The sequence below is a fragment of the Nicotiana tomentosiformis genome, chromosome 8, assembly GCF_000390325.3.
Source record: "Nicotiana tomentosiformis chromosome 8, ASM39032v3, whole genome shotgun sequence".
NCBI classification, from domain to species: domain Eukaryota; kingdom Viridiplantae; phylum Streptophyta; class Magnoliopsida; order Solanales; family Solanaceae; genus Nicotiana; species Nicotiana tomentosiformis.
Genome location: NC_090819.1, coordinates 17,744,781 through 17,772,012, shown reverse-complemented (window position 1 = coordinate 17,772,012; position 27,232 = coordinate 17,744,781). Strand labels below are relative to the sequence as shown.

The window sequence follows — 27,232 nt, the reverse complement described above, 5'->3', positions numbered from 1 at the left end:
TGGACTGAGATTGTATTATTATTGTACTAAGGTAAATGCTTATGCACTTATGACACCGGATTTTGGGGGCGTTCTAGAATTTGTTATGGATTGTTTTACACTGATTCACTTTCACTTATTATTTTAACGAAACTGTACGTAACTACGATTTATTTTAATACACCAACCTCGTTATCCAAGAAAGATTTATGATTTTTAAAAATGATAAAATGAATAATTAATTATTGGCTTACCTAACAGCGATGTTGGGCGTCATCATAGCCTATAGTGGATTTTGGATCGTGACACTTGCTATCGGGTCAAAGGTAACCCGACCATTCACGACTACAAGTCACTGGGGGTGGTTAGGTAATCTTTGGCTCTGTTGCAAAGTTCCTAATTCGAAGCGAAGCTTGCTATCGAACCAAAGATTATCCAACCATTCACTAGTGGAATCTTCAAAGGAGCAAGACTTCCAGTGTTCAAATTCGCATTATTCGCATTCGAACACTGGGAGTGATATGAGAATACGGCAACATGACCGCCACATCAACCGAGACTACAAAATCCGGGAACAAAGTTTTATCATCGAGACCGGGGACTACGCGGCTTGCCCCGTAGAAACAAATTGTACAAATAGCCAGAAGTAATGACAATTTATTTTTAGCACAACGAATGCTTATGTACTTTTGAAAATGGAAGGAATAAAGTAAAGTCCTTTTATTTTTATCTTGTTTATTGTCCGAACGATGAATTAAATTTATCATTTGAAAGTTAATCAAGTACTTCAAATTCTAGTGTCGGAATGAACAGGAGACGTCTTCTTTAAGAGCACCGTAAACATAAGAGGGCCCTCTCTTATGAAACCCTCACAGTAAAGGGTTGATTCCGAAAGAACTTATGCCCGGAATCTAAATGCTATCGGGGAAAATGCACCTGATGCCTTGCATAACTCGACGCAAAGAGTAAAACTTGCACAATACTTAAATGAAAAAGTACATCTATATAACAATGTTCCAAGCCCCAGAAGTACAAAAGTATGAAGTAAAAAACAAAAAGGAAAGAAAGCAAAAAATCTAAACTACTGCATCCCCAGAATCTAGGAGAAGAGAATCATTTGCGCCCTAGGAGAAATAGGCGGATCTACCACCGGCTCGAGGCCTTGACCTTCATCATCATCCTTTTCAAGTTCTTCTTCAATTCTCAAGAACTCACAATAGGAACCAGAGGCATCAGTCGAATCAGGTGGACCGGGAGACCCCTTCAGGCAGTTGACTCCAATGTTTTTCTCCTCATGTTGTACATAGAATATGTTTTTTCAACAATGAGGGAAGCCTCTCGGCACAGAAGCTCTTCCTTAAGCTGGTCAACCTCGGTCTAAAGGTTATTTCGCTCGGATCTAGCGGCTTGAAGGCTAACATCAAGGCCACGGATAGTGGAGTTATAAACTTTATTATGCTCCATGACCTTCTTATACTTATCCTCCATCTAAGCATGCTTCTCCTTTGTAGCGGCAACCTCTTCAGCTTTGGAGTTCAAGGCTGCCTCCAAATTATTTATTCTTTTAGTGGAGGAAACCTCACAATCGGCAGTAGCAATAACAACATTTTGGACCTCGGACCACTTTGCCTTGGCCTCTTGAAATTGTACCCTTAACAATGTGGTCTCTTGGCTGAGGGTCACTACCTTTTACTCTCTCTGCTGCAACCAAGCCCCCAACTCAACGATCTCGGCAACTTGTGCTTCCAGTTCCGGGAGTAGCAATTTGATCCCGCTCAGCCAACAGTTGATCCCTCTCAGAGGTAAGTTTCTCTTTATCAAGGATCAAACTTTGAAGGCCCTTGAAAACAAGGAAGTTAACCTGCAAAACAAAAGTTCAAATCAAAGTTAGACAAAACAGTAGAAGGAATAAAGATCATACCGCTGCTACGTTGGTCATGGAATTGCTTACCATACACTCCCCTGAGAGAGAATGTATTTTATTCCTATATTTCTCTGAAGCCAGAGGCTTCAGGTAGTTGGCAAGTTCCACCGGCCGGGACAGCAGATGGCACTCGGTAGAGATCGATAGGGAGACGATCCTCCTCCTCTAAGGATCTGTGGAAGGGGCCGAATAGTTATGCCCCAAACTCCCACGGACTGAGGACTGGGGAGGAGTGACATCCTCATCTCAAGTGTCTGCAGACGATGGAGATGATGTAGTAGTTCCTGGTGGCAAAGGCAAGGTTGGCAAAGAGGCAAATGAAGTCGATGGGATTGTAGGTTGAGAAGCAGTTGTGGCAAAAGCATTGCTAGTTATTAGTTGCTCATCAACCGAAGACGAACAAAAATCGATACCCAACCTCACGGTACCGGGAGTAGCGACTGGGACTCGGAAGCGAGAGTTGGCATCTTCCACTATATCACACACACCCCTCCTCCCCAGAGCGCCTGGACGTCGTCCTTGGTTGGTGTAACTAGCTCAACATATTGAGCATTCTATTGAGTTGATGAAGGTCGTCGTCTTCTATGTAGCGAAGCACCCTCATCACTCGCTCCTCCATCATCACTGATCACCACAGTGTGTGTGGATGGCTCGGACGCGGCGCTCTTCGCCTTTTTATTTTTACCCTCGGCCATAGAAGAATGTTGCCTTTTTTATTGCTTGTTCTTCGGCCGGGAGGGGACTCCGAGAAGAAGCACTTGCACCGGGAGCAGGTCTGACGAAACCCGTTCGAACGAAGGCCTCCTGCAGCAACCTTGTCGCATCTGCGGGATTAGCCAAAACGTCCTCCTCAGGGACGTAATAGAACCCTGCGGAAGACCTAAATTCAACGAAAAGAGAAGTTAGACAATTTTCCTATATGTGAAATAAAAACTAGGTAAGTTCAAGTTACCATGGCTTTTGGCCTTCGACCCGTACTTAAGGTCCAGTTCTTTCCATCGATAGGTCTCGGACGTGGTGACGTCCAAAATCTTCTGGACCCACTGGTCCAAGCCTTCAACCCTTGGTGGTGTCCACTGAATTGCTGAAATAATGAAAAAAGAAGGATCGGTGATAGAATGGAACAACCTTTAACCAGAAATAAGGACAGACGTTGAACTTACGTGTATGATTCCATGATTCAGGAAAGGATGGAGTTGTGGATGGGATGATGTTCCAGTTGGTAACTATAACGAACCGCTCCATCCATCTGCGGTTGTTGTCATCATCCATGCTCGTGAGCAAAGCATGGTGACCACGTTTGCTGAAATTTATCACTCCCCCACGGAAAATCTTGGGGGAATAAGGGTTCCTCAGTTGAGCCAGGGAGAGCTCTTCCCCGGTCTTCTGGCATAGACGTCGAAGACATGCTACCGTCCGCCACACGGAAGGGCTCACCTGTGCCAAGCAGACCTGGTAACGGGAGTAAAACTCCAAGATAACGGAGTCAAGCCCATCGCTGAATGAGAACTGGCCAAAAGTGAAGGGGTACGTGTAAACATACGTAAAACCCTTCTTAAGGAAGGTTACCCGCTCCACTAGATCAGGAGCGATGATGTTCAAATCATGGAAACCACGGTCTTCCTTCAAAGCAGAGATGCTAGAAGGACGGATGGAAGAAGGATATACACCAACAACCCATGTGCGGGAGTTAGTAGAAGGAAACTTCTCTTCGAAGTCCTTAGCCGTAGAAAGCTTTCTGGGGGATAATGGTGCTCACCATAGGAGCAGCAGCATCATTAGTGCTTTCATTGTACTTTGAAAAATTGGAGTTTTTGGAAGAGGAGGCCATAGTTAGCAGAACGAAGTAAGGGTTTTCTCTGGAGAAGGAGGTTAAAGGAAGTTGAAAGCAAGAGTGAGTTGAGTAAAGAAAGTTTGAGAGAGTTCGATAAATTGTGAAGTGTAAAAGAAGATGATTGAAGTGTATAAGTAAAGGAATAGGCGGCTAAAATCGTGACCATGATTACCTCGAAAACAGATGAAAGTATTGCTGAATCATGGGATAACTCATGTTCGGGGTATTAATTGCGGAGACACGTGCGTCTAATCAAGCGTCAGAAACTTTTTAGAGGGGGGTCAGAGAACTTCCCGCCAAGAAAGGTATTGGTAGCTTCACCAACTTTCCGGTGACACAAGGATGTGCGATCGGAAAGCGGGGGGATTATCTGTATAGGGTAAAATATGTTCATATTAAATTCTCACATAATAGAGCGACACGTGGAGCCGAAGACAGATGTAAAGCAAGGCAGGTGGAAATCAAATCTGAGGGCAGTAATCTCGATTGCACCCGAAAGGAATGTTACTCATAAAGACAAATAAATGACTGTCACCCGCTAACATTCAGTGAAGAATATTCTTTACTATTAAGTACATAGTCCATTATAGAGAATATGTCATTCGTAGCCTACCGTTATACATTCTTCAATGGCTCCCATAATTGTCATTTAAGAGGGGCTTGATCCTATGACCTTGTTCCCAAGGTGCAGCTATAAATAGCAAGTTCAACAACCATTAGAGGGATATGAATTTTCTGACAAACTTATGCTATATACTATTCAAAAGCTCAATAACATTTTATTTCTTGCTTATTAATATTGTTATCACTGCCTTCGGAAGCTCTGCTCCCGGAACCAAGCTAGCTACTGTCTTATCTCAATTTCAACGCTAAGTCTATAAATCACATATAAATTCAATTGTACTGTTTTACGGGTAAACAACTAATAGTGACTTGATGAATATTGTTTGTGCAGTGGTCATCAGCTTATACATTTGGGATAACGTAATTCCAATCTGGAAGTTAGTTCCTCTATGTAAAGGGATAATTGAAGGATTGTGGAAATGGAATTACTTCCTTGTAGTAATTAAAAGTTGTTCCAGTAGAAAAAATATATAATTTTATTCTCATACTTCTTATATTTATTTGATTGCTTTGTATAATGTTGGTTGAATTTAACTGAACAAATATAATCAGTAAGGATTCATATAAATAACTCTAACTTATTTGAAATTGAGACGTTATTATTATTATTATTATTATTATTATTATTATTATTATTATTATTATTATTAATAATAATAATAATAATAAACGTTATTCCAATTGAAATGAAAGAAAGGAACGGAAGAGTTTTGAGAAACTGAGATGGTTTAACTACGAGAAGTCACCACTTTGAATTAGAAGATATAGGAAATTAATCTGTAGTATAAATCCTTGCTAGTTGGGATAGGGGAAATCACCAGTTATATCAACCCATAAGTAAGTTAGTAACAAAAATTAATCAATTCATAAAATTTTACCAATATTAGCCAATTACTTATTTATAACTAAAAAATATCAATTTTTTGCTTTCTTTGAGTGGGTGTTATTGGAATAAATTGGATACATTTTACGGAGTTAAAATCTCAGTTTTGGGATAATTTGGTAGAGTTTTGAGGTAGTTTGAATTGAAAATTCGAAGTAGAAGATGAACATGGAAAAAGATGATATGTGTATTACACCGTGTATCATTTGTGTATCACATATGTATCATATTTGTATCAAATGGGTATCACGTGTATATCTATGTATACCTGTGTGTGAGATACATGTTTGATACATATGTCGCAGAAGAATATTTTGAAGTCGATTTTTCCTACGAATTTTGATACCAAATCAGCCCAAATCACTTTCAATTTTCCTCAAATTTTGTATATTGATTCATCTATATGTTTTCAATGAATTTCAATCATACCCATTGAAAAGGGTCCCTTTGTGCTTAGATTTTTGAAATCTTGTATATGTTTCTTTTTTTTTTTGTATTTCATCACCTTGTTTGCTATATCATCCATGAAATTTCTTTTCCGTCATGAATATAATGTTGCTTATCATACTTAAAAATATGAAAAGAAATCTTTGCGTGTGATTCTTGAAGAGAAAGAATCCTTATTAATTTGGATTTTCGATTTTTGTATGTGTTTGGCTAGTTTTGATAAATTTATGATTAATGGCTAAAGATTGGTAAGTTAGGACTTATTTTGAATTTTTTCATAAGATTCCCATTGGGATTTGATGGTTACAATTAGGGGTATTCACAAAAAAACAAAAAACCGAACCAAACTGACTAAAAAAACCGATACTTTTTAGATTTGATTTGGTTTTGGTTTTAAATTTTAAAAACCGATCAAATTTAGTTTGGTTTTGGTTTTAATAAAAAATAATAACCGAAAAAAATTGAACCAAACCGACTATAAAAGTAGCTATATAAGTTTATTATTACACCTATATATATGTATATTTTTATATAAAATTTATGAAATTTTATAGTACATATTAGTCATTTGTATTTTTGGTCTAGTTCTTTGCTATTATAATAATCTAATTCTTTGCCTTCTAGTTTGATTGGTAGTTTTCTTTTGCTAAGTACAAGAATTTATTTCATGTTAAAAATAATCAATTTTTAATTGAGTACTTAAATTATCCATCACTATTTGAGTCAATTATTATCAATATATCTCGGTAAATGATAGATTTCTCAAAGAGCAATTAGTTTGATAGTGTTACATTGAAAATATAGTTGCCGGAATATGCGTTTGGTAGCGTATGTCTCATATTTAAAAAAAAAAATGATAAATAACCGAAAAAACCGAAAAACCGACAAAAACTGAATCGATAAAAAACCGACTTAATTGGTTTGGTTTGGTTCCAATATTTGAAAAACCGACTTACTTGGTTTGATTTCTTTTTAGGGAAAAAATGACCCAAACCGAACCATGAACACCCCTAGTTACAATAAAGCCCATTACAAATACACTTTGGGTGATTGACCGGAATAGTTCTATAAAATGTTGGTCTTTAAATATTGTTTTCATTTTTGAATGTATTTAGAAAATGATTTCTGGTCCTAAAGATACTTATTGTTTGGTAGGAATTTCTCTATCGAATTGGTAAATTTAATGCTATATTTATTTTATCTATATTGTTAATTATTCAAAAACTCTACCTGGTTGGCAGAAATTTGTGTGTCACGACCCAAAATCCCAATCTGTCGTGATGGCGCCTATATCAATACTAGGCAAGCCGATAATCTCGATAAACCACAATTTCTCTTAAGTTTGAAAATACAATAATTTAATACAATACAAAATCTCATAAATACTGACACGAACACTCCCCAAAACCTGGTGTCACTGAGTACATGAGCATCTAATATGAATACAAGTCTGGAAAATACGGTCTATAATAGTCTGAGATCAAATATAGTAAACAAGGAGACAGAGAAGGAGAGACAAGGTCTGCGAAACACGGCAGCTACCTCAAAATCTCCTGAAAATCAGTTGTACGGAAGAATCAACACCCACTATGTCTGGTAACACCTGGATCTGCACACGAAGTGCAGGGTATAGTATGAGTACAACCAACTCAGTAAGTAACAATAATAAATAAAGAACTGAAGATAGTGACGAGCTATACAGCTACAGTTCATATTCAGTAGTTCTAGCAAAGAATAGACATGCTTTCAAATTTTGGCAGTTTAATGTCAAATTAATTTTATACAATTCATGTTCATGTAATCCGTATATAAAATCTTTCAGAGATTTCACAACAATGACAGATAGAAACTAGGTGCAACAATAAACGGAAATCAAGTACAACCTCTCAGGACAACAATCACTCACTGGACTCCCAGCCCTCATCACTCACACTCAATGGGTACCCGCGCTCACCGGGAGTGTACAGACTCCAGAGGGGCTCCTATATCCCAAGCGCTATAATCTGCACGGACAACTCACGTGCTGTACGGATAACTCATGTGCCATAATATAAATATCTGGATCCGCACGGTCAACTCACGTGTTGCACGGCCAACTCACGTGCTATAGTATAATATAAGGATCCGCACGGGCAACTCACGTGCTGCACGGACAACTCACGTGCTGTACGGACAACTCACGTATTGCATGGATAATTCACGTGCTATAGTATCAATATCTCACAATCAGGCCCTCGGCCTCACTCAGTCATAAATCTCTCCAGTCTCTCGGGCTCTCAATAATCATGAAATCAGCCGAAACAACAATGATATGATGTATCAATAATAATAACAGAGACTTAGATAAAATGTGCAAGTAAAAATTGAGACTGAGTACATATAGCATTTAGCAGGCAATTCAACAAGTACGCGACCTCTGTGGGTCCGAACAGTACTATTACATAGCCTAAGCATGATTTCTAACATGATTTACAGTCAAATTTTATCAACACATAGAGAGCATATAGCTAACAATAAATTATTCAACTTTAAAGTTTCCGGTACGGACCAAGTCACAATCCCCTCGGTGCACGCCCACACGCCTGTCACCTAGCATGTGCGTTACCTTCAAAATAATTACATGATACCAAAATTCGGGATTTCATACTATCAAGACCAGATTTATAACTATTACTTACCTCAGAGCGTGAAATTATTTACTCTGTTATGTCTTTGCCTCGCAAATCGGCCTCTGAATGCCTCGAATCTAGTCACAAATAATTCGTTTCAGTCAATAAAATTTATTGAAATTAACTCCATAAGAAAATATTAATTTTCCATAAAAAACCGAATTTTAGCTCAAAAATCGCATGTGGGGGCCATGTCTCGGAACTCGACAAAAGTTATAAAATCCGAAAGCTCATTCAACCACGAGTCTAAATATACTAATTTTATCAAAATCCGACCCCAACTCAACCCTCAAATCTTCAATTTAAACTAAGAGGGTTTTCAAACTTTTCCAACTTAATTCACTAATTAAATGATTAAAACAACCATGGATTCGGGTAATTTAACCAATATTGAGTTAAGAATACTTATCCTGTTGTTTTTCTTGAAAAACTCCCGAAAATCGCCTCTTCCCGAGCTCAAGTCCGTCAAAAACTGAAAATGGGACAAAGTCCTATTTTCAGAACTTAAACTCTATATCCATACCTCTCTTCTTCGCGAACGCGACAGGTCCCTCGCATTGAAGCACAAAATGTGCTTCCCAACATTTGCTCTTCGCGAACGCGAGACACTGCTCGCGAACGCGATGCTTTACGGAGCCCTTCTTCGCGAACGCGAGCTCCCCTTCGTGAACTCGAAAGCAAAAACCCATGCCCACTATTGTTTTTCCCTTCGCGAACGCGATACCCCAAACGCGAACGCGATGTACAACCCAACTCCTCTTCGCGAACGCGAGACCCCCTCGCGAATGCCAAGAGTAAATTCTGCCTGCCTGAAATTCCTCTTCGCGAACGCGAGGGCCCACTCGCTAACGCGGAAGAGAAAATCCGAAAAAATGCAGCAGCAGATATCAGCAATCTCACCAAGGCCAAAATGATTTGTTAACCATCCAAAACTCAGTCGAGCCCCTCGGGACCTCAACCAAATATACCAACAAGTCCTAAAACATCATACGGACTTAGTCGAACCCTCAAATCACTTCAAACAATGCTAAAACCATGAATTATACCCCAATTCAAGCCTTATGAACTTTGAAATATCTAGTTTCTACAAACGACTCCGGAACCTATCAATTCACGTCCGATTGACCTCAAATTTTGCATACAAGTCATAAATGACATAACAGAGGTATTCAAAGTTTCAGAATTAGATTTCGACCCCGATATCAAAAAGTCAACCACCCGGTCATACTTCCCAAAAATTCAACATTCGGCATTTCAAGCCTAATTCCTCTACGGACCTCCAAATAATATTCCGGACACGCTCCTAAGCCCAAAATCACCATACGGAACTATTGGAATCATCAAAATTCAAATTCCAGGTCGTTTACATATAGGTCCATATCCGGTCCACTTTTTTAACTTAAATTTTCAATTATGAGACTAAGTGTCTCATTTCACTCTGAATTCCTTCCGGACCCGAACCAACTAACCCGGTAAGTCATAAAACAACTATAAAGCATAAATTGAGCAGTAAATAGGAAAACGGGATTATAATACTCAAAACGACCGGCCGGGTCGTTACATTATGATTGTTCAATTGTTCATCAAATTCTACTATATCGGTGTGACTTTGTGTTATCTACATTCGACCTATTTGTTAAAATTTTCACAAATTCTATCGGGTTGACATGATTTTGTACTTGTTCAATTGTTCATCAAATTCTACCAAATTGGCATATGACTTTATGTTATCTGCTATTGACCTATCTATTAAATTATTTATCAAAGTCTACCCGATTGGCATAATTTATTTGTGTTGTTTAACCAAGTGTTCTTTGAAACTGCAATTCCAATTTCGTCCAAACAACTCCAGATCTGCTCCAAATGATCTCAAATTTGAAACAAAACCTCCAAATACCAACACCAACGATCCTCAAACAAATAATTTAGTCAAATAACACCAAAATCATGAAGACCTACTTTGTCTTTTTCAACACTTTCTAAGGACTAACAATGGAGTTTTGATATTTTTAAAACAAATCACTAATTCAATATTTGAACGAAAAATTAAGCACAAATTATCAACGCTCGAACGATTTTAACAATAATCAACCATTAACTTTCAGTTTCTACCCAAACAAGAATTTTATGCTTCCAATATTGAAGAATTATGGTATTTTTAATAAAGAAGAAGCTTACTTTTGTAATAAAATCAAAATAGAAAAAATATTTAAAGGCCAGTTCCTTAAGAGGATAACCAGTGCAATTTTGTGATATACTTTTAGTTATATTCCCATTTCACAATAATCACCTCTGATCACTACTGAACAATCACCAATTGCAACCACAATCAACCACCACTTTACAACCATAATCACCGCCAACCACCACTATACAACTATTATTGTCGACAATCAGCATTAAATTTATAATTTGTCTATCAAATAAATAATTTTTATAGCGCCATGTAAATTGATTTTCTTCTAATATTATGTGGATGTATGTAATTTATAGGTATTTTTTTATTTAAATTTAACATTTATTAGTTTTTTAATAAAAATAAATTACACACATTCATATGGCGAAAAAATAAATAATCTTAATTATTTCGTATTAAGATGTAAATGTAACATCTTAATAACAAGAAATATGTATTCAGATTCTGACATTTTTATCTTGAATAAACAAACATGACCTTAGTTTGAGGCGTTACAATCCCACCAAAAGCTCGCCTTTATTTTATCTTTCCTCTCTCAGTATTCACGGGCTTACCCGACCCATAAAATTTTTAATTAAAAAAGGATCTCAAAAAACAAAGGAGAAAAGAAATTCCTTCGAAAGCAAAAACATAATTTATTTTAGATCTTCAAACGAATTTCTATCGCCATCAATTCTTTTGTGAGATATAGAAACAGGTAATTTTCATTTTCTTCATATGGCTTGTACATCAATTTTTTAGGGTAAAACATTAATGCACTTATACAATGAATTGATTTATTAACATTCTTGATACATGCAAACGTGAAAAACGTGGAATAACAGATCTGCTTTAAATTGAATTTTTTAGGAAAGAAATGATAGAAATGTATTATTATGTGCATATGAATTTTTAACCCTAGCTTATATAGGGAAATTTTGGTCTTTTAAGGAAATCCTTTTGATCTCCTCTCTTTATCGTCTTTCTTCAAGATCTAATATATAATGTATTATTACATGTTCATTGATTCGTTCATTCAATAGATTTATTAGCCAAAGTGAAGAAGATCCCTAGTTCCCTTGCTAATAGGGTGTGACAATTGGAAAAGGTGATGAAATTCATAATTTGACTAATTCAAAATCTCTATCATACAATTCAACAAGGATAATTATATGTATAGGTGATATCAAGATTTGGATGTATTTTGACATAGCTGATTACTTAGTCACATTCATCTTTTTTTATCTACGCCTGGATGTTTGACGACAAGTTAAGTCAGGACCTGGTGGGCTTGTGTCTCATGAGATTGGATGATCACTATTCGTGAACAAAAATCCTATTTATTTATTTATTTCCAAAATTGGTTTAAAAGGAGGAGAATGGACATTGAGAATTCATATAGTCAAATTTCGAGTTGTATTTCATCTTTTCAAATTTCAACTGTAATGTTGTCTCCATTCAACTGAACTTTTTTCTTTTTCTTTTTGAGGTTCACTTTTTGCCGTTTAATTTATTTACTTGAAATTTCCTTTAGTTTTAATTTATTCTCCCATGAACTTAAAGGTTGAAGGGGCTATATTGATTCCACATAAGATAATTTATAGTGAAATACCCTATGCAGGTAGCAACAAACCAGTCATTTTCTCCTTGCCTTGCTAAAACCAAATAAGTAATGGTATTTTGAAGTTATTTAGTTAATTTGCATCTTGGTTTTCTGTATGTTTTTTGTTTTTAATCTTTATCTCATACTTTTTTAATTTTTGTCTATTTATTCATAGTTTGATACTGGTCTTGATTCCATAAAAGAAATTATTGCCTTTTATTACACTGCATAGTTCTGTAGCTAAATGAATGGAGTGAGGATTCCCAACTTGTTTGGGACTGAGGCGCAATTGTTGTTACTATAGTAGTTCCTGTAAATGACTCAATGATAAAATTTTGATATACTTTACTCAGGATGAATGAGCAAACTACACAAGATAATAATCCCACTGCTCCAACAATCCTTCCAGCAAAGCGAAGGCGAGGCCGCCCACGCAAAGATGGAGGTGTTGCTAAAAGAGGAAATTTACAATCTTCAATGACTCCTCCACCACCTGAAACCATTAAAAAAGTTCAACAAAATGCAGTTGAAGTGAGCCAAAAAGATGGAGGCATTGTTGGTGGTAACAACATTATAGGACAGATGGTTTCTGGTGTTGTTGACGGTTGCTTTGATGCAGGGTACTTCATCTCAGTACGCGTAGGTAATAGCGCCACCACACTCCGCGGATTAGTTTTCCAGCCGGGGCGATTTGCTCCTATTACACCAGCAAATGATGTTGTCCCTTCAGCTGCAATGTATCACAGAAATCAGGTTGCTACACCACTTTTAAACCTACTGCAAGAAAAGCAGCCAAATGTTGCACCAGCACAAGTTTTACCTTCTAAGCCAATGTCAAGTGCAACATTTGTACCTAATAACAGTCAATTTGCTCCTGTTATGGCACCTCAATCTGACACTGTTATGGTATCTAACGAGCTGCGGAGTAAAATCATGCTGCAGCAAAATCAAGATCAAAGACAAATCCAATCTCAATCCACCCTTCCAATGGAAAATCTTAGAATGGTTGAACAGGATGAAGTAATGCAAGTATTTGAAGTCACAAACCAATCACAAGGGGCTGAAATAAATGCAGAACCAACTAAAGGTATGTTTTCAGAATCCTTATTAGAACCAAAAGCTAGTGAAGGAACTAGCAATCAAGGACCTAAGGCTCAAAACCAAGTTATGGGCTCAACATTTCAGCCTGCTGTGGACCACCAATCGATCGAATCTGAATCCAAGAATGATAAGCAAACGAATCATGAGCAGTCGTATATGCAAACGTTACTTCAGCCGGGAGAGTTGGTTTACTGTGAAGCGAAGAAACTTGAGATACACCGAGCTCCTATAAACGCTCAAACTCAAGTCGATTTCCAAGGGCTTTCTCCAATGAATGAAGACATTCAAATGAAGGAATGGACGCAAAGCGGACAAGAAAACCAACAGAATCAATTCAATCAAAGTAGTCTATTTGCGGAACTTAACTCTGTTGCCCAAGAAACACAAGCTGCTGAAACTCAAATTATTGAACAGAACCATACACATATGATGGAGAAACTACATTATGTTGAGATGCCTGAGGCTACTAGTGAGAATCCAAATGCTGATATCAACCAAGTAGTGGTTACTAGTGAAACTCAAGCGGCAGCTCCAGAATCGATTAAGACTTCAATGGACTTCATGATGGAAAAGCTGAGTTACTCAAAGAATGAGGAATCTCAAAATACTCATGTTGGAACTGAAGTTGAGTTAGGAGTAAATGCTGCATCAAATGAAACCAAGGAAGCAAGTGATGCTGGTGACAAACTTGTGTTAGGTTCTCAGTTAGCATCACAGCAAGAAGAGGCAGAGACAGGAAATTCTGATCAATCAGCAAAAGTTGAAACTCAAACTAAAAGTTGTGATGGTGGCAACAGCAACTTGGAAATTGTTCACCAAGGCCAACAAAGCCAACCTTGAAGCAGCTTATAAGTAAAGATAAAACAAGATTTGTTTTTCATCTTTTTTCTCTGTAAGCAGCTGACTGAAGGGGAGCCTTGGAGCAACAGTAAAGTTGTTTCCGTGTGACCTATTGGTTATGAGTTCGAGTCGTGGAACCAGCCACTCACGCTGCGTCAAGTAGGCTGTCTACATCACACCCCTTGGGGTGCAGCCCTTTTCCCGATCCTACGTAAACGTGGGATGCTTTGTGCATCGGGCTGCCCTTTATAAGCAGTTGATTGATAGTTTAGAGCCTTATCTTCAAGTTAGACTTGGTTTCTTTTTCTTTTTATTTTGCAAGACTTTTCTGGAATCACTGACCTCAATCATCCCAATTATGTATGCTTTTCCCATCACTATGGAGTGTTACTTTGGTGGCTGAGTAGAGTTAGATAGCCACATGACTATCATTTTGGAACTTGGGATATGGATTCCTCGATTATAAATTTACAATCTAACCAAGATAATGAAAAGTGACATTTATATCCTAAAGGATTTAACTTACATACACCAACAATATAAAACTTTTTTATATTATTAGCATAACTTATATCCCCAGTCAAAATCTTGACATGCTGGATTCCACGTTTCAAAATATTTCGGGAAAAAAATGCACCCCTCTACTTTTGACTATATTTGTGAGCTTAAATGGAGCGATATGATCTGTGAAAATTCATATGACCAACCATAACTTGCTTGAAATTGAGGTGTAGTTAGTGTTCTTGTAGCGTCTTTTAACATATTGTAGCGGGTAATCTTTCGTATCTTCCAGGTTACATGTAATTATTTTCTAGGTGACTTGATAGTGTAAAAATTATTTTACATTGTCCGTGTGTAAAAGTTGAACTTTACCAAACAAATAGGAGAAGGGATAGAACTTAAAAAAGTGACACCTTAAAAGATCACATATTTGTCATTATATCTTCTTTTCTAATAATAATATTCTGTCTACTTAGGGTTGCACGTTAGATTCCTTTTACTGTAACGATTTTCCCAAAAAGAAATTCCCCTTTACTGGGCAGGTTAATGAATTGGTTGTTTCAATTCCATTATTATGAGGGGAACTACTCCAATTGAAAAAGAAATGTAGAAGTTCAGGAATTAAATTCTCCCCAAAAGAACTTATGTATGATGCTGCATCTTCAATCAATTTCTATGCCATCTTCTTAAGAGAATTAGAAGCTATTGCCTTAGTTAATTAACAAATAAATAGAATTAAATAAAATTAACAATTATATATTTGGCTTACTAGTTCTGCTTTTAGCTCATGTGTCAACTCTTACTTCCCACTTCCTCAAGTTCTTCTTTCGGTTATGATGAGAGTTCCCCTTTTCATTTTGTTTTCTTCTTCTGCCGAATTCTAGCTAGAAAGATGTAGATTACACATCTAATAAAATCTAATGAGACTTCTCATGAATCCAGCTCCATAGAGGACAAACTAGATCTTCAATAAATTGAACTGATAGATAATCATGATAGTAAACTGTTGCACAAGTGTCTCCACTTTATGGTTTTTTGATTATGACGAAGTAGACCTTCACCGGCTTGGATTGAAAGGAAAGGCTTCGCTTTCCAATTGCGTTTTGAGCAAGTTCAGGACTCTCTATCGCTTTCTGCTTGGAGCGACAGACCATCTTATCGCTTTCCAAAGAGGTGTAAAAGCTGAAGAGGTTCCAGGAGTTGCCAATCAGAGCAACAGTAAACTGACTGAGCTTAGAGAAATCATGTATCTACATATCAGACCCCGATCAATCTAATCGAACCAACTATTTGTTTGAGGCTACAATTGCTAGATCGTTGCCCAGGAATAATGTGATAACATGGGTCTTTGTTACACCAGCTTTGTTAGGTTGGAAATCTTGCCACTTCAGTCATTCTCATGAGCTGGAAGAGAAGAAAGTTCTCAACGTCTAACAACAAAGTAGCAGACTGATGATAGGCTATAATTACGTATTTTATTCGCTTATTACACTCTAATTTACTGTACTTTAATTGAGTTTGAGCTTTAATCGCTAGTGTTTTGCACTAATTGTGTGTTTTATGCCTTGTAGGAGTGATTCCGAGCTATGTAGATATTAGGGAATGAATTCAAGTGATTTGGAGCTTTGAAGTCTGAGTAAAAGCCCAAGGAATTAAGCCGGGATCGTGTTCGGGGATCAACTGATGATAATTAAGAACGAACGAAGAATCGAGTAAGCATATTGCGTACTGTCTAGTAAAATACACATAACTTTTTGCTAAGAACTCCATTTGGGCTCCACAATATATGGTTGGAAATCTAATTCAAAGGGCTACAACTTCCATGTTTTATGTTTTTCCAAATTTCAAACAGAACAGGGTGAAAAACGCGGTCTAATCCGCGGCCGCGGATCTGGCCGCGGATTTTACCCAGTGTTCGTCCTGACCTGAAAAAGTGTCCTTTTTCACGTAGGAGAAGACCTAAGGAGGCTAAGGGGACTGGGGATTTGACCTAAGGAGGCAAGAACACACTAGGAGCAAGGCGGAGAATTCTTCTACAAGTTTCTCACTTCCTTCTTCCTATTTCTATTATTGGTTATGAATTCTAGTATTATAGTTATGCATACTATTATGAATAGCTAATTTGTTATCTAGGGTTTTGATGGAACCTTTTGTAGGATGAATTCTTGTTATGTTTTAATATAATTTAGCCTTTGAATTTATCTATTTGTTCAACTACGTATTTATTTCAGTTGATTGAATGGTCATCGATTGACTGTGCCTATTTATTATGTGTTGCTTGAGAAAGGATTAGGTGGTTGTTGAACAACGTCACTCCTAACGTATGTGAGAAATCAATACAGTGGGTTTAAAGGTAGGTTTAGAAATAACAAAGTCTTGACGCGGTCATAGTGAGCGGTTCAATGAAACCAACTAGCGTAGTTCGAGAGAATATGTCTAGTAAATTGTTGTAGTTGCTCGAGAGAGAATTACGGTACCTAAAGTGCTCACGATCAGTAGAGAATACATCGGCGAAATTGTTGGGAACATAGCTAGAAAGATTCCGACAATTAGGGAAATCATAACTCTAGACCTCCTTAATTTAGTCTCCAACCCTTTGTCTCGTTAGTTGATAATTTTACCGCTTTCTAGTATTTGCTAGTTAATTCGTTAGAAATATAAATCTCAATCTTTATAATTTAAAAAATTATTCAAACTTGTCTTGTTAGTGATATTAAAAAGCTATAGCTAAGCTTTAGTTCTCTGTGAGATTCGACTCCGGACTTTTAGACCGGATTATATTTACAGCGAGCGTTTATCCTTTTTAGAACTAGAGTTGGGCGTGATCACAAACATATCTAACCATAAGAGGAAACATGATAATGTGACAACTTCCTGGTATATTATAAAACCATATTCTTTGAACTATAAAGTAGTGACTAAACTTCATAGTCATTGCAGATCATTGAAACTGTGCTTTAGACGAATGATATATGGACCTGACAAGTGAACAATTTATATCTATATATAAAGGAGAGCAAATGGATGATGACTTGGCAGTTGGCACCCCTCACAAGCTAGGATTACTATTTATCTCTTCTCTCATTTATTTGGCATTTTCCTCAGTTTTCTCCTTATTTTTCTGTTATGTAATTATTTCTTTTTCGTAAAGATGTCACCTTTCAGATTCATTCAGTTACACTTTTTCCATACGTTGTGAAGAAAACTCCTCACTAAAAGGGCTTTATAAATTTTTTGAAACGTTTTTTCCCCTTCCCCTATGTAACAAGATCATAATTTTTTGAAACGTTTTTTCCCCTTCCCCTATGTAACAAGATCATTAGCAGTGAATTTCAAAAGTCAATCCATTCTGATATCTAATCTCCATCGTTCCTATTTAAGTGCACTCAACATCCAGCATAACTGCATTATTTTCTTCTCTCAATGGAACTATGGAAGGACTCTCTTTGAAACTGTTTGCAACTTCAAGGTCTACTTTCTTTTCTTTATATAATTCTACTTTATAATAATTTTATGATTTTTTTTTCAACATAATTTTATGATTTGAGAATAGTGAAAATTGACTACTCTGGTTAGTTTTATTTATTTATTTATGTTCCAACCAAGAAGTTGTGAGTTCGAGTCACCCCAATAGCAAGGTGGGGAGTTCTTGGAGGGAGGGAGCCGAGTGTCTATCGAAAACAGCCTCTCTACCTCAGGGTAGGGGTAAGGTCTGCGTACACACTACCCTCTCCAGACCCCACTAGTGGGATTATACTGGGTTGTTGTTGTTGTTAGTACAAAATGAAACACAAAGCTCGTTTTGGCAGTTTTGATACTTCAAGGTTTTCTTGGTTTCTCTCTTTTCTATCTACTCTGCTTATTATACAAATAGTGAAAGTTGACTATTTTGGTTGGTTTTTTGGATGCAGATGAAGCACAACATAAAGAGACGCATTGCAATGAGAATGTTAGCAGTATTGAGGCAAGTCATGAAGGGGTCGACTTAACACAAGACTCTCGATGTGTTTTTTTTCATTTTTCCTTTTTGTGTGGCTAATTTCATATTGGTTCAAATTTCCCTGTTGATATTTTTTTTGTTGACATAATGACAAAAAAAACTTTATTTTTTGTATTTGACGTTTAGTGCAGAGATCAGTACTATAATAAACTCATTTTGTAATATTTTTTGGATTCTAACAAACTTTATGGACGGGTTAAACTCATAAAGTAATGTTTCTTGGATTTTAACAAACTAATTTTTCCTCTTCTAATAAGCAATTAATTAGAGAGGTGATCATGCCCAACTATGCCTTATAAAAAGCATTAAGCGGTCATTGCAAATATATTCCGGCTAATAAGTCCGGAGTCGAATCCCACAAGGAATTAACCTATCAAATACAGCTACTAGACTCGCACAAATTCACACAATCAATCTTCAGAAGGATTTAAGTAACGGATTGGGTTTTACTAACTAAATATCACGTAATTAAAATATAATAATTAACAACTAACTACGAACATGTTATAAACAAGAATTGGAATGACCTAAGGTTGTGATTTTCCCTATTGTCGGAATCTTTTTCGCTACGTTTTCTACAAGTTTGCCTAAATCTTCTCTACCGATCATGAGCACTTTAACTATTCTAACTCTCTCCCGAGTAATTACCACAATTACTAGACATATTCTCCCGAATTACGCTAGCTAGCATTAAGCACAGCTCACTCAGATCGCACCAAGGTTTCGTTATCCCTAAACCCACCTTTAAACCTCCGTATTGATCCCTCATATACGTTTAGGAGTGATGTTATTCAACAACTACCTAAATATGCACTCTCTCCCGAGTAATACATACTAAATAGGCACAGCTAATTGAAGGCATTTCAATCAACCACAAGAATAATATAGTTGAACAAATAGAGAAAATATTACGGCAAATCTATATTAACATAACAAGAAAATCATCCTTCAATAGGTTCCATCAAAACCTTAGATTAGGAATTTAGCTACTCATACTCATAATAACAATATCCCAAATATTGTGCATAATCAAAATAGAGAGCAAAGGTGAAAAGATGTAAAAATGATGATTCTAACTCCAAGGAGTGATTCCACAAGCTCTTCTTGCCTCTAGCTTCCCAAAAACGTTTTGGCTGCTCCAAAAACTGGTCTCCAAGTGGTGTTTTAGGTCTATTTATATGTGTAGAAGAAACCCTAAACGTGTGGGTCGGGTCCTAGTCAAACCCGAAATGAATTAAGTCTTCAAAACTCAGATTGGACCTGGCGTTAGGCCTGGCGTCGCCAACCTAACGCCTGGAATTGGGCTGGCCTCGCCAGGCTAAAGCCTGGTCTCTCCTTTTCACTGTTCTCGAGCACACTTTCAATGTTTAAGTATCCCTTTTGCTCTACTTTCATCTCCAATTTACCTACACATAAAATAGACTCCATTATGTACAAATAAAGTATAATTTATCATTAAAGCATGTAAATGCAAGGCACATAATGTACGAAACTATGGAATTATAGCCACACATCAATACCCCACACTTAAACATTGCTCGTCCTCGAGCAATCAAACTACACTTATAGATACTGCCTTTTTAAGCAATTCTCCTAACTCATTATACCAAGAAATTTTTAAAACAGTTTAATCACACAAGTGTGACATCTTCGCCTCAAGATTCGACTCACAAATACCATGCCTTATTTACAATTCACTTACTTACTCTGACATGGATATCAACAACATTACCTTTCCTTTATGAGTCATGTGCCCTTACCCAATCAAAGAGCTTAGTTCCACACACAATGAATTTTTAAGAACATAGGAACTCAAGATAGACAAAATTCATTCACTCTCAGAAATAACATTCATATGCTACAAATGATGCACCATAGGCTTGCCCGTAGTGTAATACTCTACGAATCGAGTTCATTCAGTCTAAGATCAAGTAGGACTTTCATTGGTTGTAATGTAGGCTGCGGGTCGGGTATGATACATTTGGATATGAGTGACTACACCTCCCTTAGCACTTTAATACATATACTTTAACATACATCCCATACTTGTGCCAAACCAAACATTCCACCTTCACTTCAATTTATATTACCCCATATTTCTTTAAGCATAATTACATTAAGATTCGCCGCTTTTCAACGAATATTCTCTTATTCTTCTTTTCTTTTTCTTTTTTTCTTTTTTTTTTCTCGATTCAAGCAGCTCTTACTTTTTCAAAACAATTCACCTTTCTCCTTATTTCATTGGTTCCACTCAAAAATCAAACCAATCACCCCATACTTTAACTTTTACAAAGTTCATAACAATTCAGGTGCTCATTCGAGGTGAAAAGGTTCAAATAGACGGTTAATTCAAACAATTGGGTAAGGCTTGTAGTGTGGTGGTTGCCAAAGAAACAGGATTACAGGCTCAAAGGGGTTAACTACGTTACATAACTTTTAGGTGGGTAAACTATATATATCTGGCTTAACAAAGAAATGCCTATATCACTTCTCAGACTGAACAAGACTACTATTTCGCTTTGCACACACAGAGGATAAGTTCTAGACATCAAATGCAATGCACAGAATACATACAAAACTCACACACGCATGGCACATAACTAATTCAGGATTGGTTTTATCGTGACACTCCAGTCAAAGAAGCTAAGCAAAATTAGGAATCTACGATTTAAGGTACTTATGCGAGAGTCAAAAACCGAGCCTAAGCGTCACAACCTTAGTGCTAACTATTCTCAAGGCATAACAAAGCTAAGAGATATTTCTACAATTAAATGCACAGCTTCGTTGTTCCTACTCCTGAAAGTTAAAACTAACTACGCCCAGTTCAACTAAAAGCCCCTGGAAAAGAACCGCGGCCCAAAGAAAAACCAAGGGGGAATTACTACACTACCTGCACACACACACAAAAAAAAAAAATTCAGCCAAATCAATTACTAAACTACTAACAACACATACTAACACAATTAACATTAAATAACTAAATGACTAAAATTAACCATGTACAAGTCCCCACCCCACACTTAGATCATGCAATGTCCTCACTGCATGCACAAAATGACAAAACACAAAAAATGAGTAGGGTGTGAAGAGACTCCCTGATCAAGCAACCTCTTCATCCTCTGAAGCTCTCCACTCCTCATCATGTTCGTCCTCCTCATTATCATCATCTCCCTCACCATCGGACTGCTCTAGCTCAGCTTCAGACTGCTCTGGTGTGTTGATATCCTCATCATTGGGTAGTCTATATCCATCTCCTAACCCAACCAGTTGCTGGGCATGAGCATTTAGCGGGTACCGGTGCTCCAATTCAGTCCTCTCCTCAGATGTGGCTTGTCGACCTCCTATCCTTAGCTGCAAATCCATCATCCCATAGAGATGGGCCATAAAACTATCATCCCGAGCGTTGCGCTCGGTAATTGTCAATGAAGTCATGGCAATCTCTTCTTTCAGTCGGAGGCTAGTGATGTCTGTTTGTCGTAGGGGCTGATCAATGGTGTGGTCAAACTCTAGCTCCTCCTCAACCTCCTCGTGTCTTAAGTACTGAGTTAGAAAATTGACAAATGACATTTGATCGATCTTTTTACTCGTTCTGACTACAGACATCTGGTAGCGGATCCGATGACCCACATTTACTCTTTGACCCGTCACGAGGAAGTAGAGTACACAAGTCCTCTCACGGCTAATGAGTGTGTCATGATTGCACGGTAGGAGCCGTGCATTTATCAGTTTAAGCCACACTTGAGCCTCCGCCCTCATCTTCTTTTTGGGAAACCTCTTATGCCGATTAGTTATCTTATCCCGGACCCATGCTGCCGTAGAATCGGCACCACAAAGCATGTGTCTTAACTCTCTGTATGTAGGCCGGCGAATGAAGTGGTCTAATGGCTCCACAGGAATATCCGGAGCACCTAAAAAGTTACATATAGCCGTGGGTGAGAAATCTATCAATCGTCCACGAATCGGCACCAGTTTTTTAGTACTCTGCGGATCAAACCCTGCATAAAATTCTCGGACTAAGTTGAGATTAATGTTCCATGTGTTCTTGAATACATAGCTCAACCCCATATCTTGAATACCTCTCCAAATTGCCTGATACTTTGCTTTCAAGCTGTGTTCATTGATAGCTGCTTCCGGGTGTACATGTTTAGGCCTACAACGCTTGTACCAATCCTTAGTGTGTGGTGGTATGCTGTTGATGCCAAACTCCCTTTGGCCTTGTGATTGTTGACGCATAGCTGCTATAGCTGCCACAGCTTGTATTCCACTTAGATTGGAGGTAGCTCCCCCCCCCCTTCTCTTCTTTGGGGGAGGTACTGAGGTCGCCTTTACTTTAGCCGGCGCAGTGGGAGTAGCCTTGGATTTTTTGGTGTCTTTTCTGGGAGGCATCGTTGTTCCTACACAAATAAGCAGTAGTCAGATAAAACTGCATTACACACTACACACATAAGTCCCGACTTCCCGAGGTTACTCAGACTTCACCTCGTCTTTCCTTAATATTAGAATCAAAGAACAATACATGGGTTACCCGCGAGCCACCCCACACTTAAGATTTTATCGTGGTGTATGACTTCATAACACTAGTCTATTAATTCCGGAGGCTCGGGCTCCAATGGGGACAAGGAATGCGATTGAGGCATTATATCAAACACTTAATGTGCAATAGTGCCATGGTATTTCTTACGTACATGAGGGATTGCATCATCCTCCCAAATCGGCTTGGGGGTTCCGTACTACCACATGTTTTCATAATCGCAGCACCATTCCTATGAGGTTTCATGGGGTTGGGGTACACAAACTCAATACCACAATGAAGAACAACCACCAATTTTTTTAATTTTTTTTATTTTTTGTGTAATATTATACATGTACCTCTGTCGAAATTGCAAAGGGAAGAAGTGAAATCATACCTTTGAACCTTTTGAATGGAAGAAGCTGCCTGAGAATTTCTGATTAGTGTGAAAGAATAGCAAGACTAAACTTGACTTCAATGGGGATGGGGGACACCACTATGGCAATTTGTTGTTGAGTGTTTGTGGGTGAGGGCAATTCATGCAGTGTGTTTGGTTGAGAGCATCATTGATGAGAAGATGTGTGTTTGTGAATTTCTTTTCTAAAGCTTCATATGTTTTGGTTTAAGTGAGGTTAGGGTTGTGAGTATTGTGTTCAGTGTTTAAGGGAGGTGTAATGTGAGGAGGTACGACTAAAATAACGTGAGATCGGCCGAAATAACTTACCTGGCGTCACCTGGCCCAGTACCTGGCGTTAGCCAGGCGTCGCCAGCCTAAGTCGAAGCAAACCCTGGCGTTAGCCAGGCGTCGCCAGCCCAGCGCCTGTTGTCCGTCAGGTGATGCTGAAACACTGTTCGACTTGCCCAACTCGCCTGCAAACTTGTTAGTACCTAAAAACAAAACCAAAACAAGGAAAAATTCTAACTACACTAAAAATCAACTACGAATTGGGTTGCCTCCCAACGAGCGCCTGATTTAATGTCGTGGCACGACGCAAATTATTGCACTTAAGGCTCACTTAACCTTGGTGGCTCGAGCAAATGAGTCACCAACACTACCTTCACATCTTCCATGCCCAAATAATGTTTTAACATGTGCCCATTGACTCTAAACGTGCGAGAGTCATTTGATGCAGCAATCTCTATGGCTCCGGTGGGGTGAATCTTCACCACACTAAATGGTCCTGACCATCGTGACTTTAACTTACCCGGGAATAACCTCAACCTCGAGTTGTATAGCAATAGCCTATCTCCGGGTTTAAAACTCCGCTCAAGAATATTTTTATCATGCATTATTTTCATTCTCTCCTTGTATAATCTTGTGCTCTCAAAAGCGTGGTAACGAAATTCATCAAGCTCGTGCAGCTCTGTGACTCTACTTGTGCCCGCAGCTTCTATATCAAGATTCAACTGTCGCAGTGCCCATAAAGCTCTATGCTCCAACTCCACTGGTAGGTGACATGCCTTCCCAAATACCAATTTATATGGCGTCATACCAATCGGAGTTTTGAAAGCTGTACGATAGGCCCAGAGTGCATCATCTAACTTTCTTGCCCAATCTGTTCTTGTAGCATTCACAGTCTTTGTCAAAACATTCTTTCTCTCTCTGTTCGACACTTCTACATGCCCACTCATTTGAGGATGATATGGGGTGGCAACTTTGTGACGTACACCATACTTTTCTAATAGCTTTGCGAAGGCTCGATTATAGAAATGAGTGCCTCCGTCACTGATTATCGCCCTTGGAGTGCCAAATTGGGTGAATATATTCTTTCTCAAAAAGCCAATTACTCCCTTAGCATCATTCGTCGGGAGCACTGCAGCCTCCACCCATTTTGACACGTAGTCCACAGCTACGAGTATGTATTTGTTTCTATATGAGCTGATGAAAGGCCCCATGAAATCGATTCCCCACACGTCAAACACTTCTACCTCTTGAATTGGGTTCATAGGCATCTCATGTCGACGGGAAATATTCCCAGTTCGTTGGCATTCGTCACAACCTTTCACCCATAAGTGTGCATCCTTGAACATTGTCGGCCAGTAGAAGCCTGATTATAGCACTTTCGTGGCGGTCCTTACTCCTTCGAAGTGGCCACTATCTGGTGATGCATGACAAGCCTGCAAAACAGAAGATTGATCTATATCGGGGATACATCTCCGGATTATGTTATCAACACAAATTCTGAACAGGTAAGGCTCATCCCAATAATACATGTGACAGTCACGAAAGAACTTTTTCTTTTGAACAGAGGAAAGATCATAGGGGATAATACCGCTTGCTAGATAGTTTGCAATGTCTGCATACCATGGCGCTTCCTCCAATATCACTACTAGCAGTTGTTCATCTGGGAATGTCTCAGTTATATCTTCTACCTCGACTTTCTTTTCAGCTCCCTCCAACCTTGAAAGGTGGTCTGCCACTTGGTTCTCTGCCCCTTTTCTATCGCGAATCTCCAAATCAAATTCTTGTAGCAAAAGAACCCAACGGATCAAGCGTGGCTTTGACTCCTTCTTTGCTATCAGGTACCTAAGTGCTGCATGGTCAGTATGAATAATCACTTTTGAACCAATCAAATAAGACCTGAATTTGTCGAATGCAAACACCACAGCCAACATCTCTTTCTCAGTCACGGTATAATTGAGTTGTGCACCGCTCAGCGTTCTGCTTGCATAGTAAATTAGGTGCACCAGTTTGTCCTTCCGCTGCCCCATGACTGCTCCTATAGCATAGTCACTTGCATCACACATGAGCTCAAATGGTTATTCCCAGTTGGGTGCAATAATGATTGGTGCAGTCACCAGTCTCCTTTTCAGCTCCTCGAAGGCTAACCTGCAGTCATCAGAAAACACAAAAGAATGATCCTTTTCAAGGAGTTTACATAAGGGGTTAGCAATTTTTGAGAAATCCTTTATAAATCGCCTGTAGAACCCGGCGTGCCCAAGGAAACTTCTTACTGCCTTAACTGAAGTGGGCGGTGGCAACTTCTCAATCACCTCAACCTTAGCATGGTCAACTTCAATACCCTTATTGGACACTCGATGCCCCAGCACTATACCTTCTTGTACCATAAAATGGCACTTCTCCCAGTTCAACACTAAATTTGTCTCCACACACCTTTTTAATACTCTTCTTAAATTGTGCGGACAGTCTTCAAATGAATCCCCTACCACAGAGAAATCATCCATAAAGACTTCCATAATATCTTCAACCATGTCAGTAAAAATAGCTAATATACACCTCTGAAAGGTGGCCGGTGCATTGCATAGGCCAAACGACATTCTCCAAAAGGCAAAGATACCATACGGGCAAGTGAATGATGTCTTCTCTCTATCCTCAGGGGCTATAGAAATCTGATTGTACCCCGAATAACCATCCAAAAAATAGAAGTGAGACCTCCATGCTAGTCCATCAAACATTTGGTCAATGAATGGTAAAGGAAAATGGTCTTTCCGAGTGGCTGTGTTCAGTTTTCTATAATCCATACAAATTCTCCAACCCGTAACTGTACGAGTTGAGATCAACTCATTATTCTCATTGGGCACTACAGTCATTCCACCCTTCTTTGGCACACACTGAACTGGGCTAACCCAATTACTGTCAGAGATTGGGAAGATGATTCCCGCATCTAACCACTTGATCACTTCTTTCTTCACCACTTCTTTCATGTTGGGGTTCAGCCTTCTTTGATGTTCTCTGGAAGGTTTGTGCCCATCTTCCAATAGAATCTTATGCATACAAAATGTCGGGCTGATCCCCTTAATATCTGCAATGGTCCAACCAATTGCAGTCCTGCATTCCATTAACACCTGCAAAAGTTGTTCTTCTTGCACATCTAACAAACTGGATGAGATAATAACAGGTAAAGTGGATTTAGGTCCCAAGAAAGCGTACCTAAGGTGAAAATGTAACGGTTTTAGTTCCAACTGGGGTGGCTCTTCAATTGACGGCTTAGCTGGAGGTGTTTTTCTTTCTTCTAAGTGTAAGGGCTCGAATTAGAGCTCTCTTTTCCAGTACCCTCGCCTTTCAAGGGCCAAAACCCACTCTGTCGAGTTTTCACCATTAATTTCTTCTAAGTTCATAAGACATGCTGCTAGAGGGTCTTTTGCATTCAGAGTCTCATCTTCCTCCTCCAAGATCACA

At 38.4% G+C, this 27,232-nt stretch overlaps 1 protein-coding gene and 1 long non-coding RNA gene across 3 annotated transcripts; one reads left to right on the top strand and one right to left on the bottom strand.

Annotated features, from left to right (window-relative positions):
* Positions 1-11,101: 11,101 nt before the first annotated feature.
* LOC104117370 (uncharacterized) lies at positions 11,102-14,480 on the top strand. Of its 2 annotated transcripts, none has more exons than XM_070182130.1 (2): positions 11,102-11,254; positions 12,493-14,480. In XM_070182130.1, the coding sequence occupies exon 2, from the start codon at positions 12,494-12,496 to the stop codon at positions 14,078-14,080; it is 1,587 nt and encodes a 528-aa protein (XP_070038231.1). In that variant the 5' UTR covers positions 11,102-11,254; position 12,493; the 3' UTR covers positions 14,081-14,480. The 2 variants fall into 2 exon arrangements, with proteins under 2 accessions (XP_070038231.1, XP_070038232.1); XM_070182131.1 differs by lacking the exon at positions 11,102-11,254 and adding an exon at positions 11,342-11,644.
* LOC138896799 (uncharacterized) lies at positions 12,447-15,490 on the bottom strand. Its single transcript, XR_011410217.1, has 2 exons — positions 15,351-15,490; positions 12,447-13,075 (listed from the first exon to the last, which is right to left on the bottom strand). It is a non-coding gene; the product is annotated as an uncharacterized lncRNA (long non-coding RNA).
* Between the last annotated feature and the right edge of the window lie 11,742 nt (positions 15,491-27,232).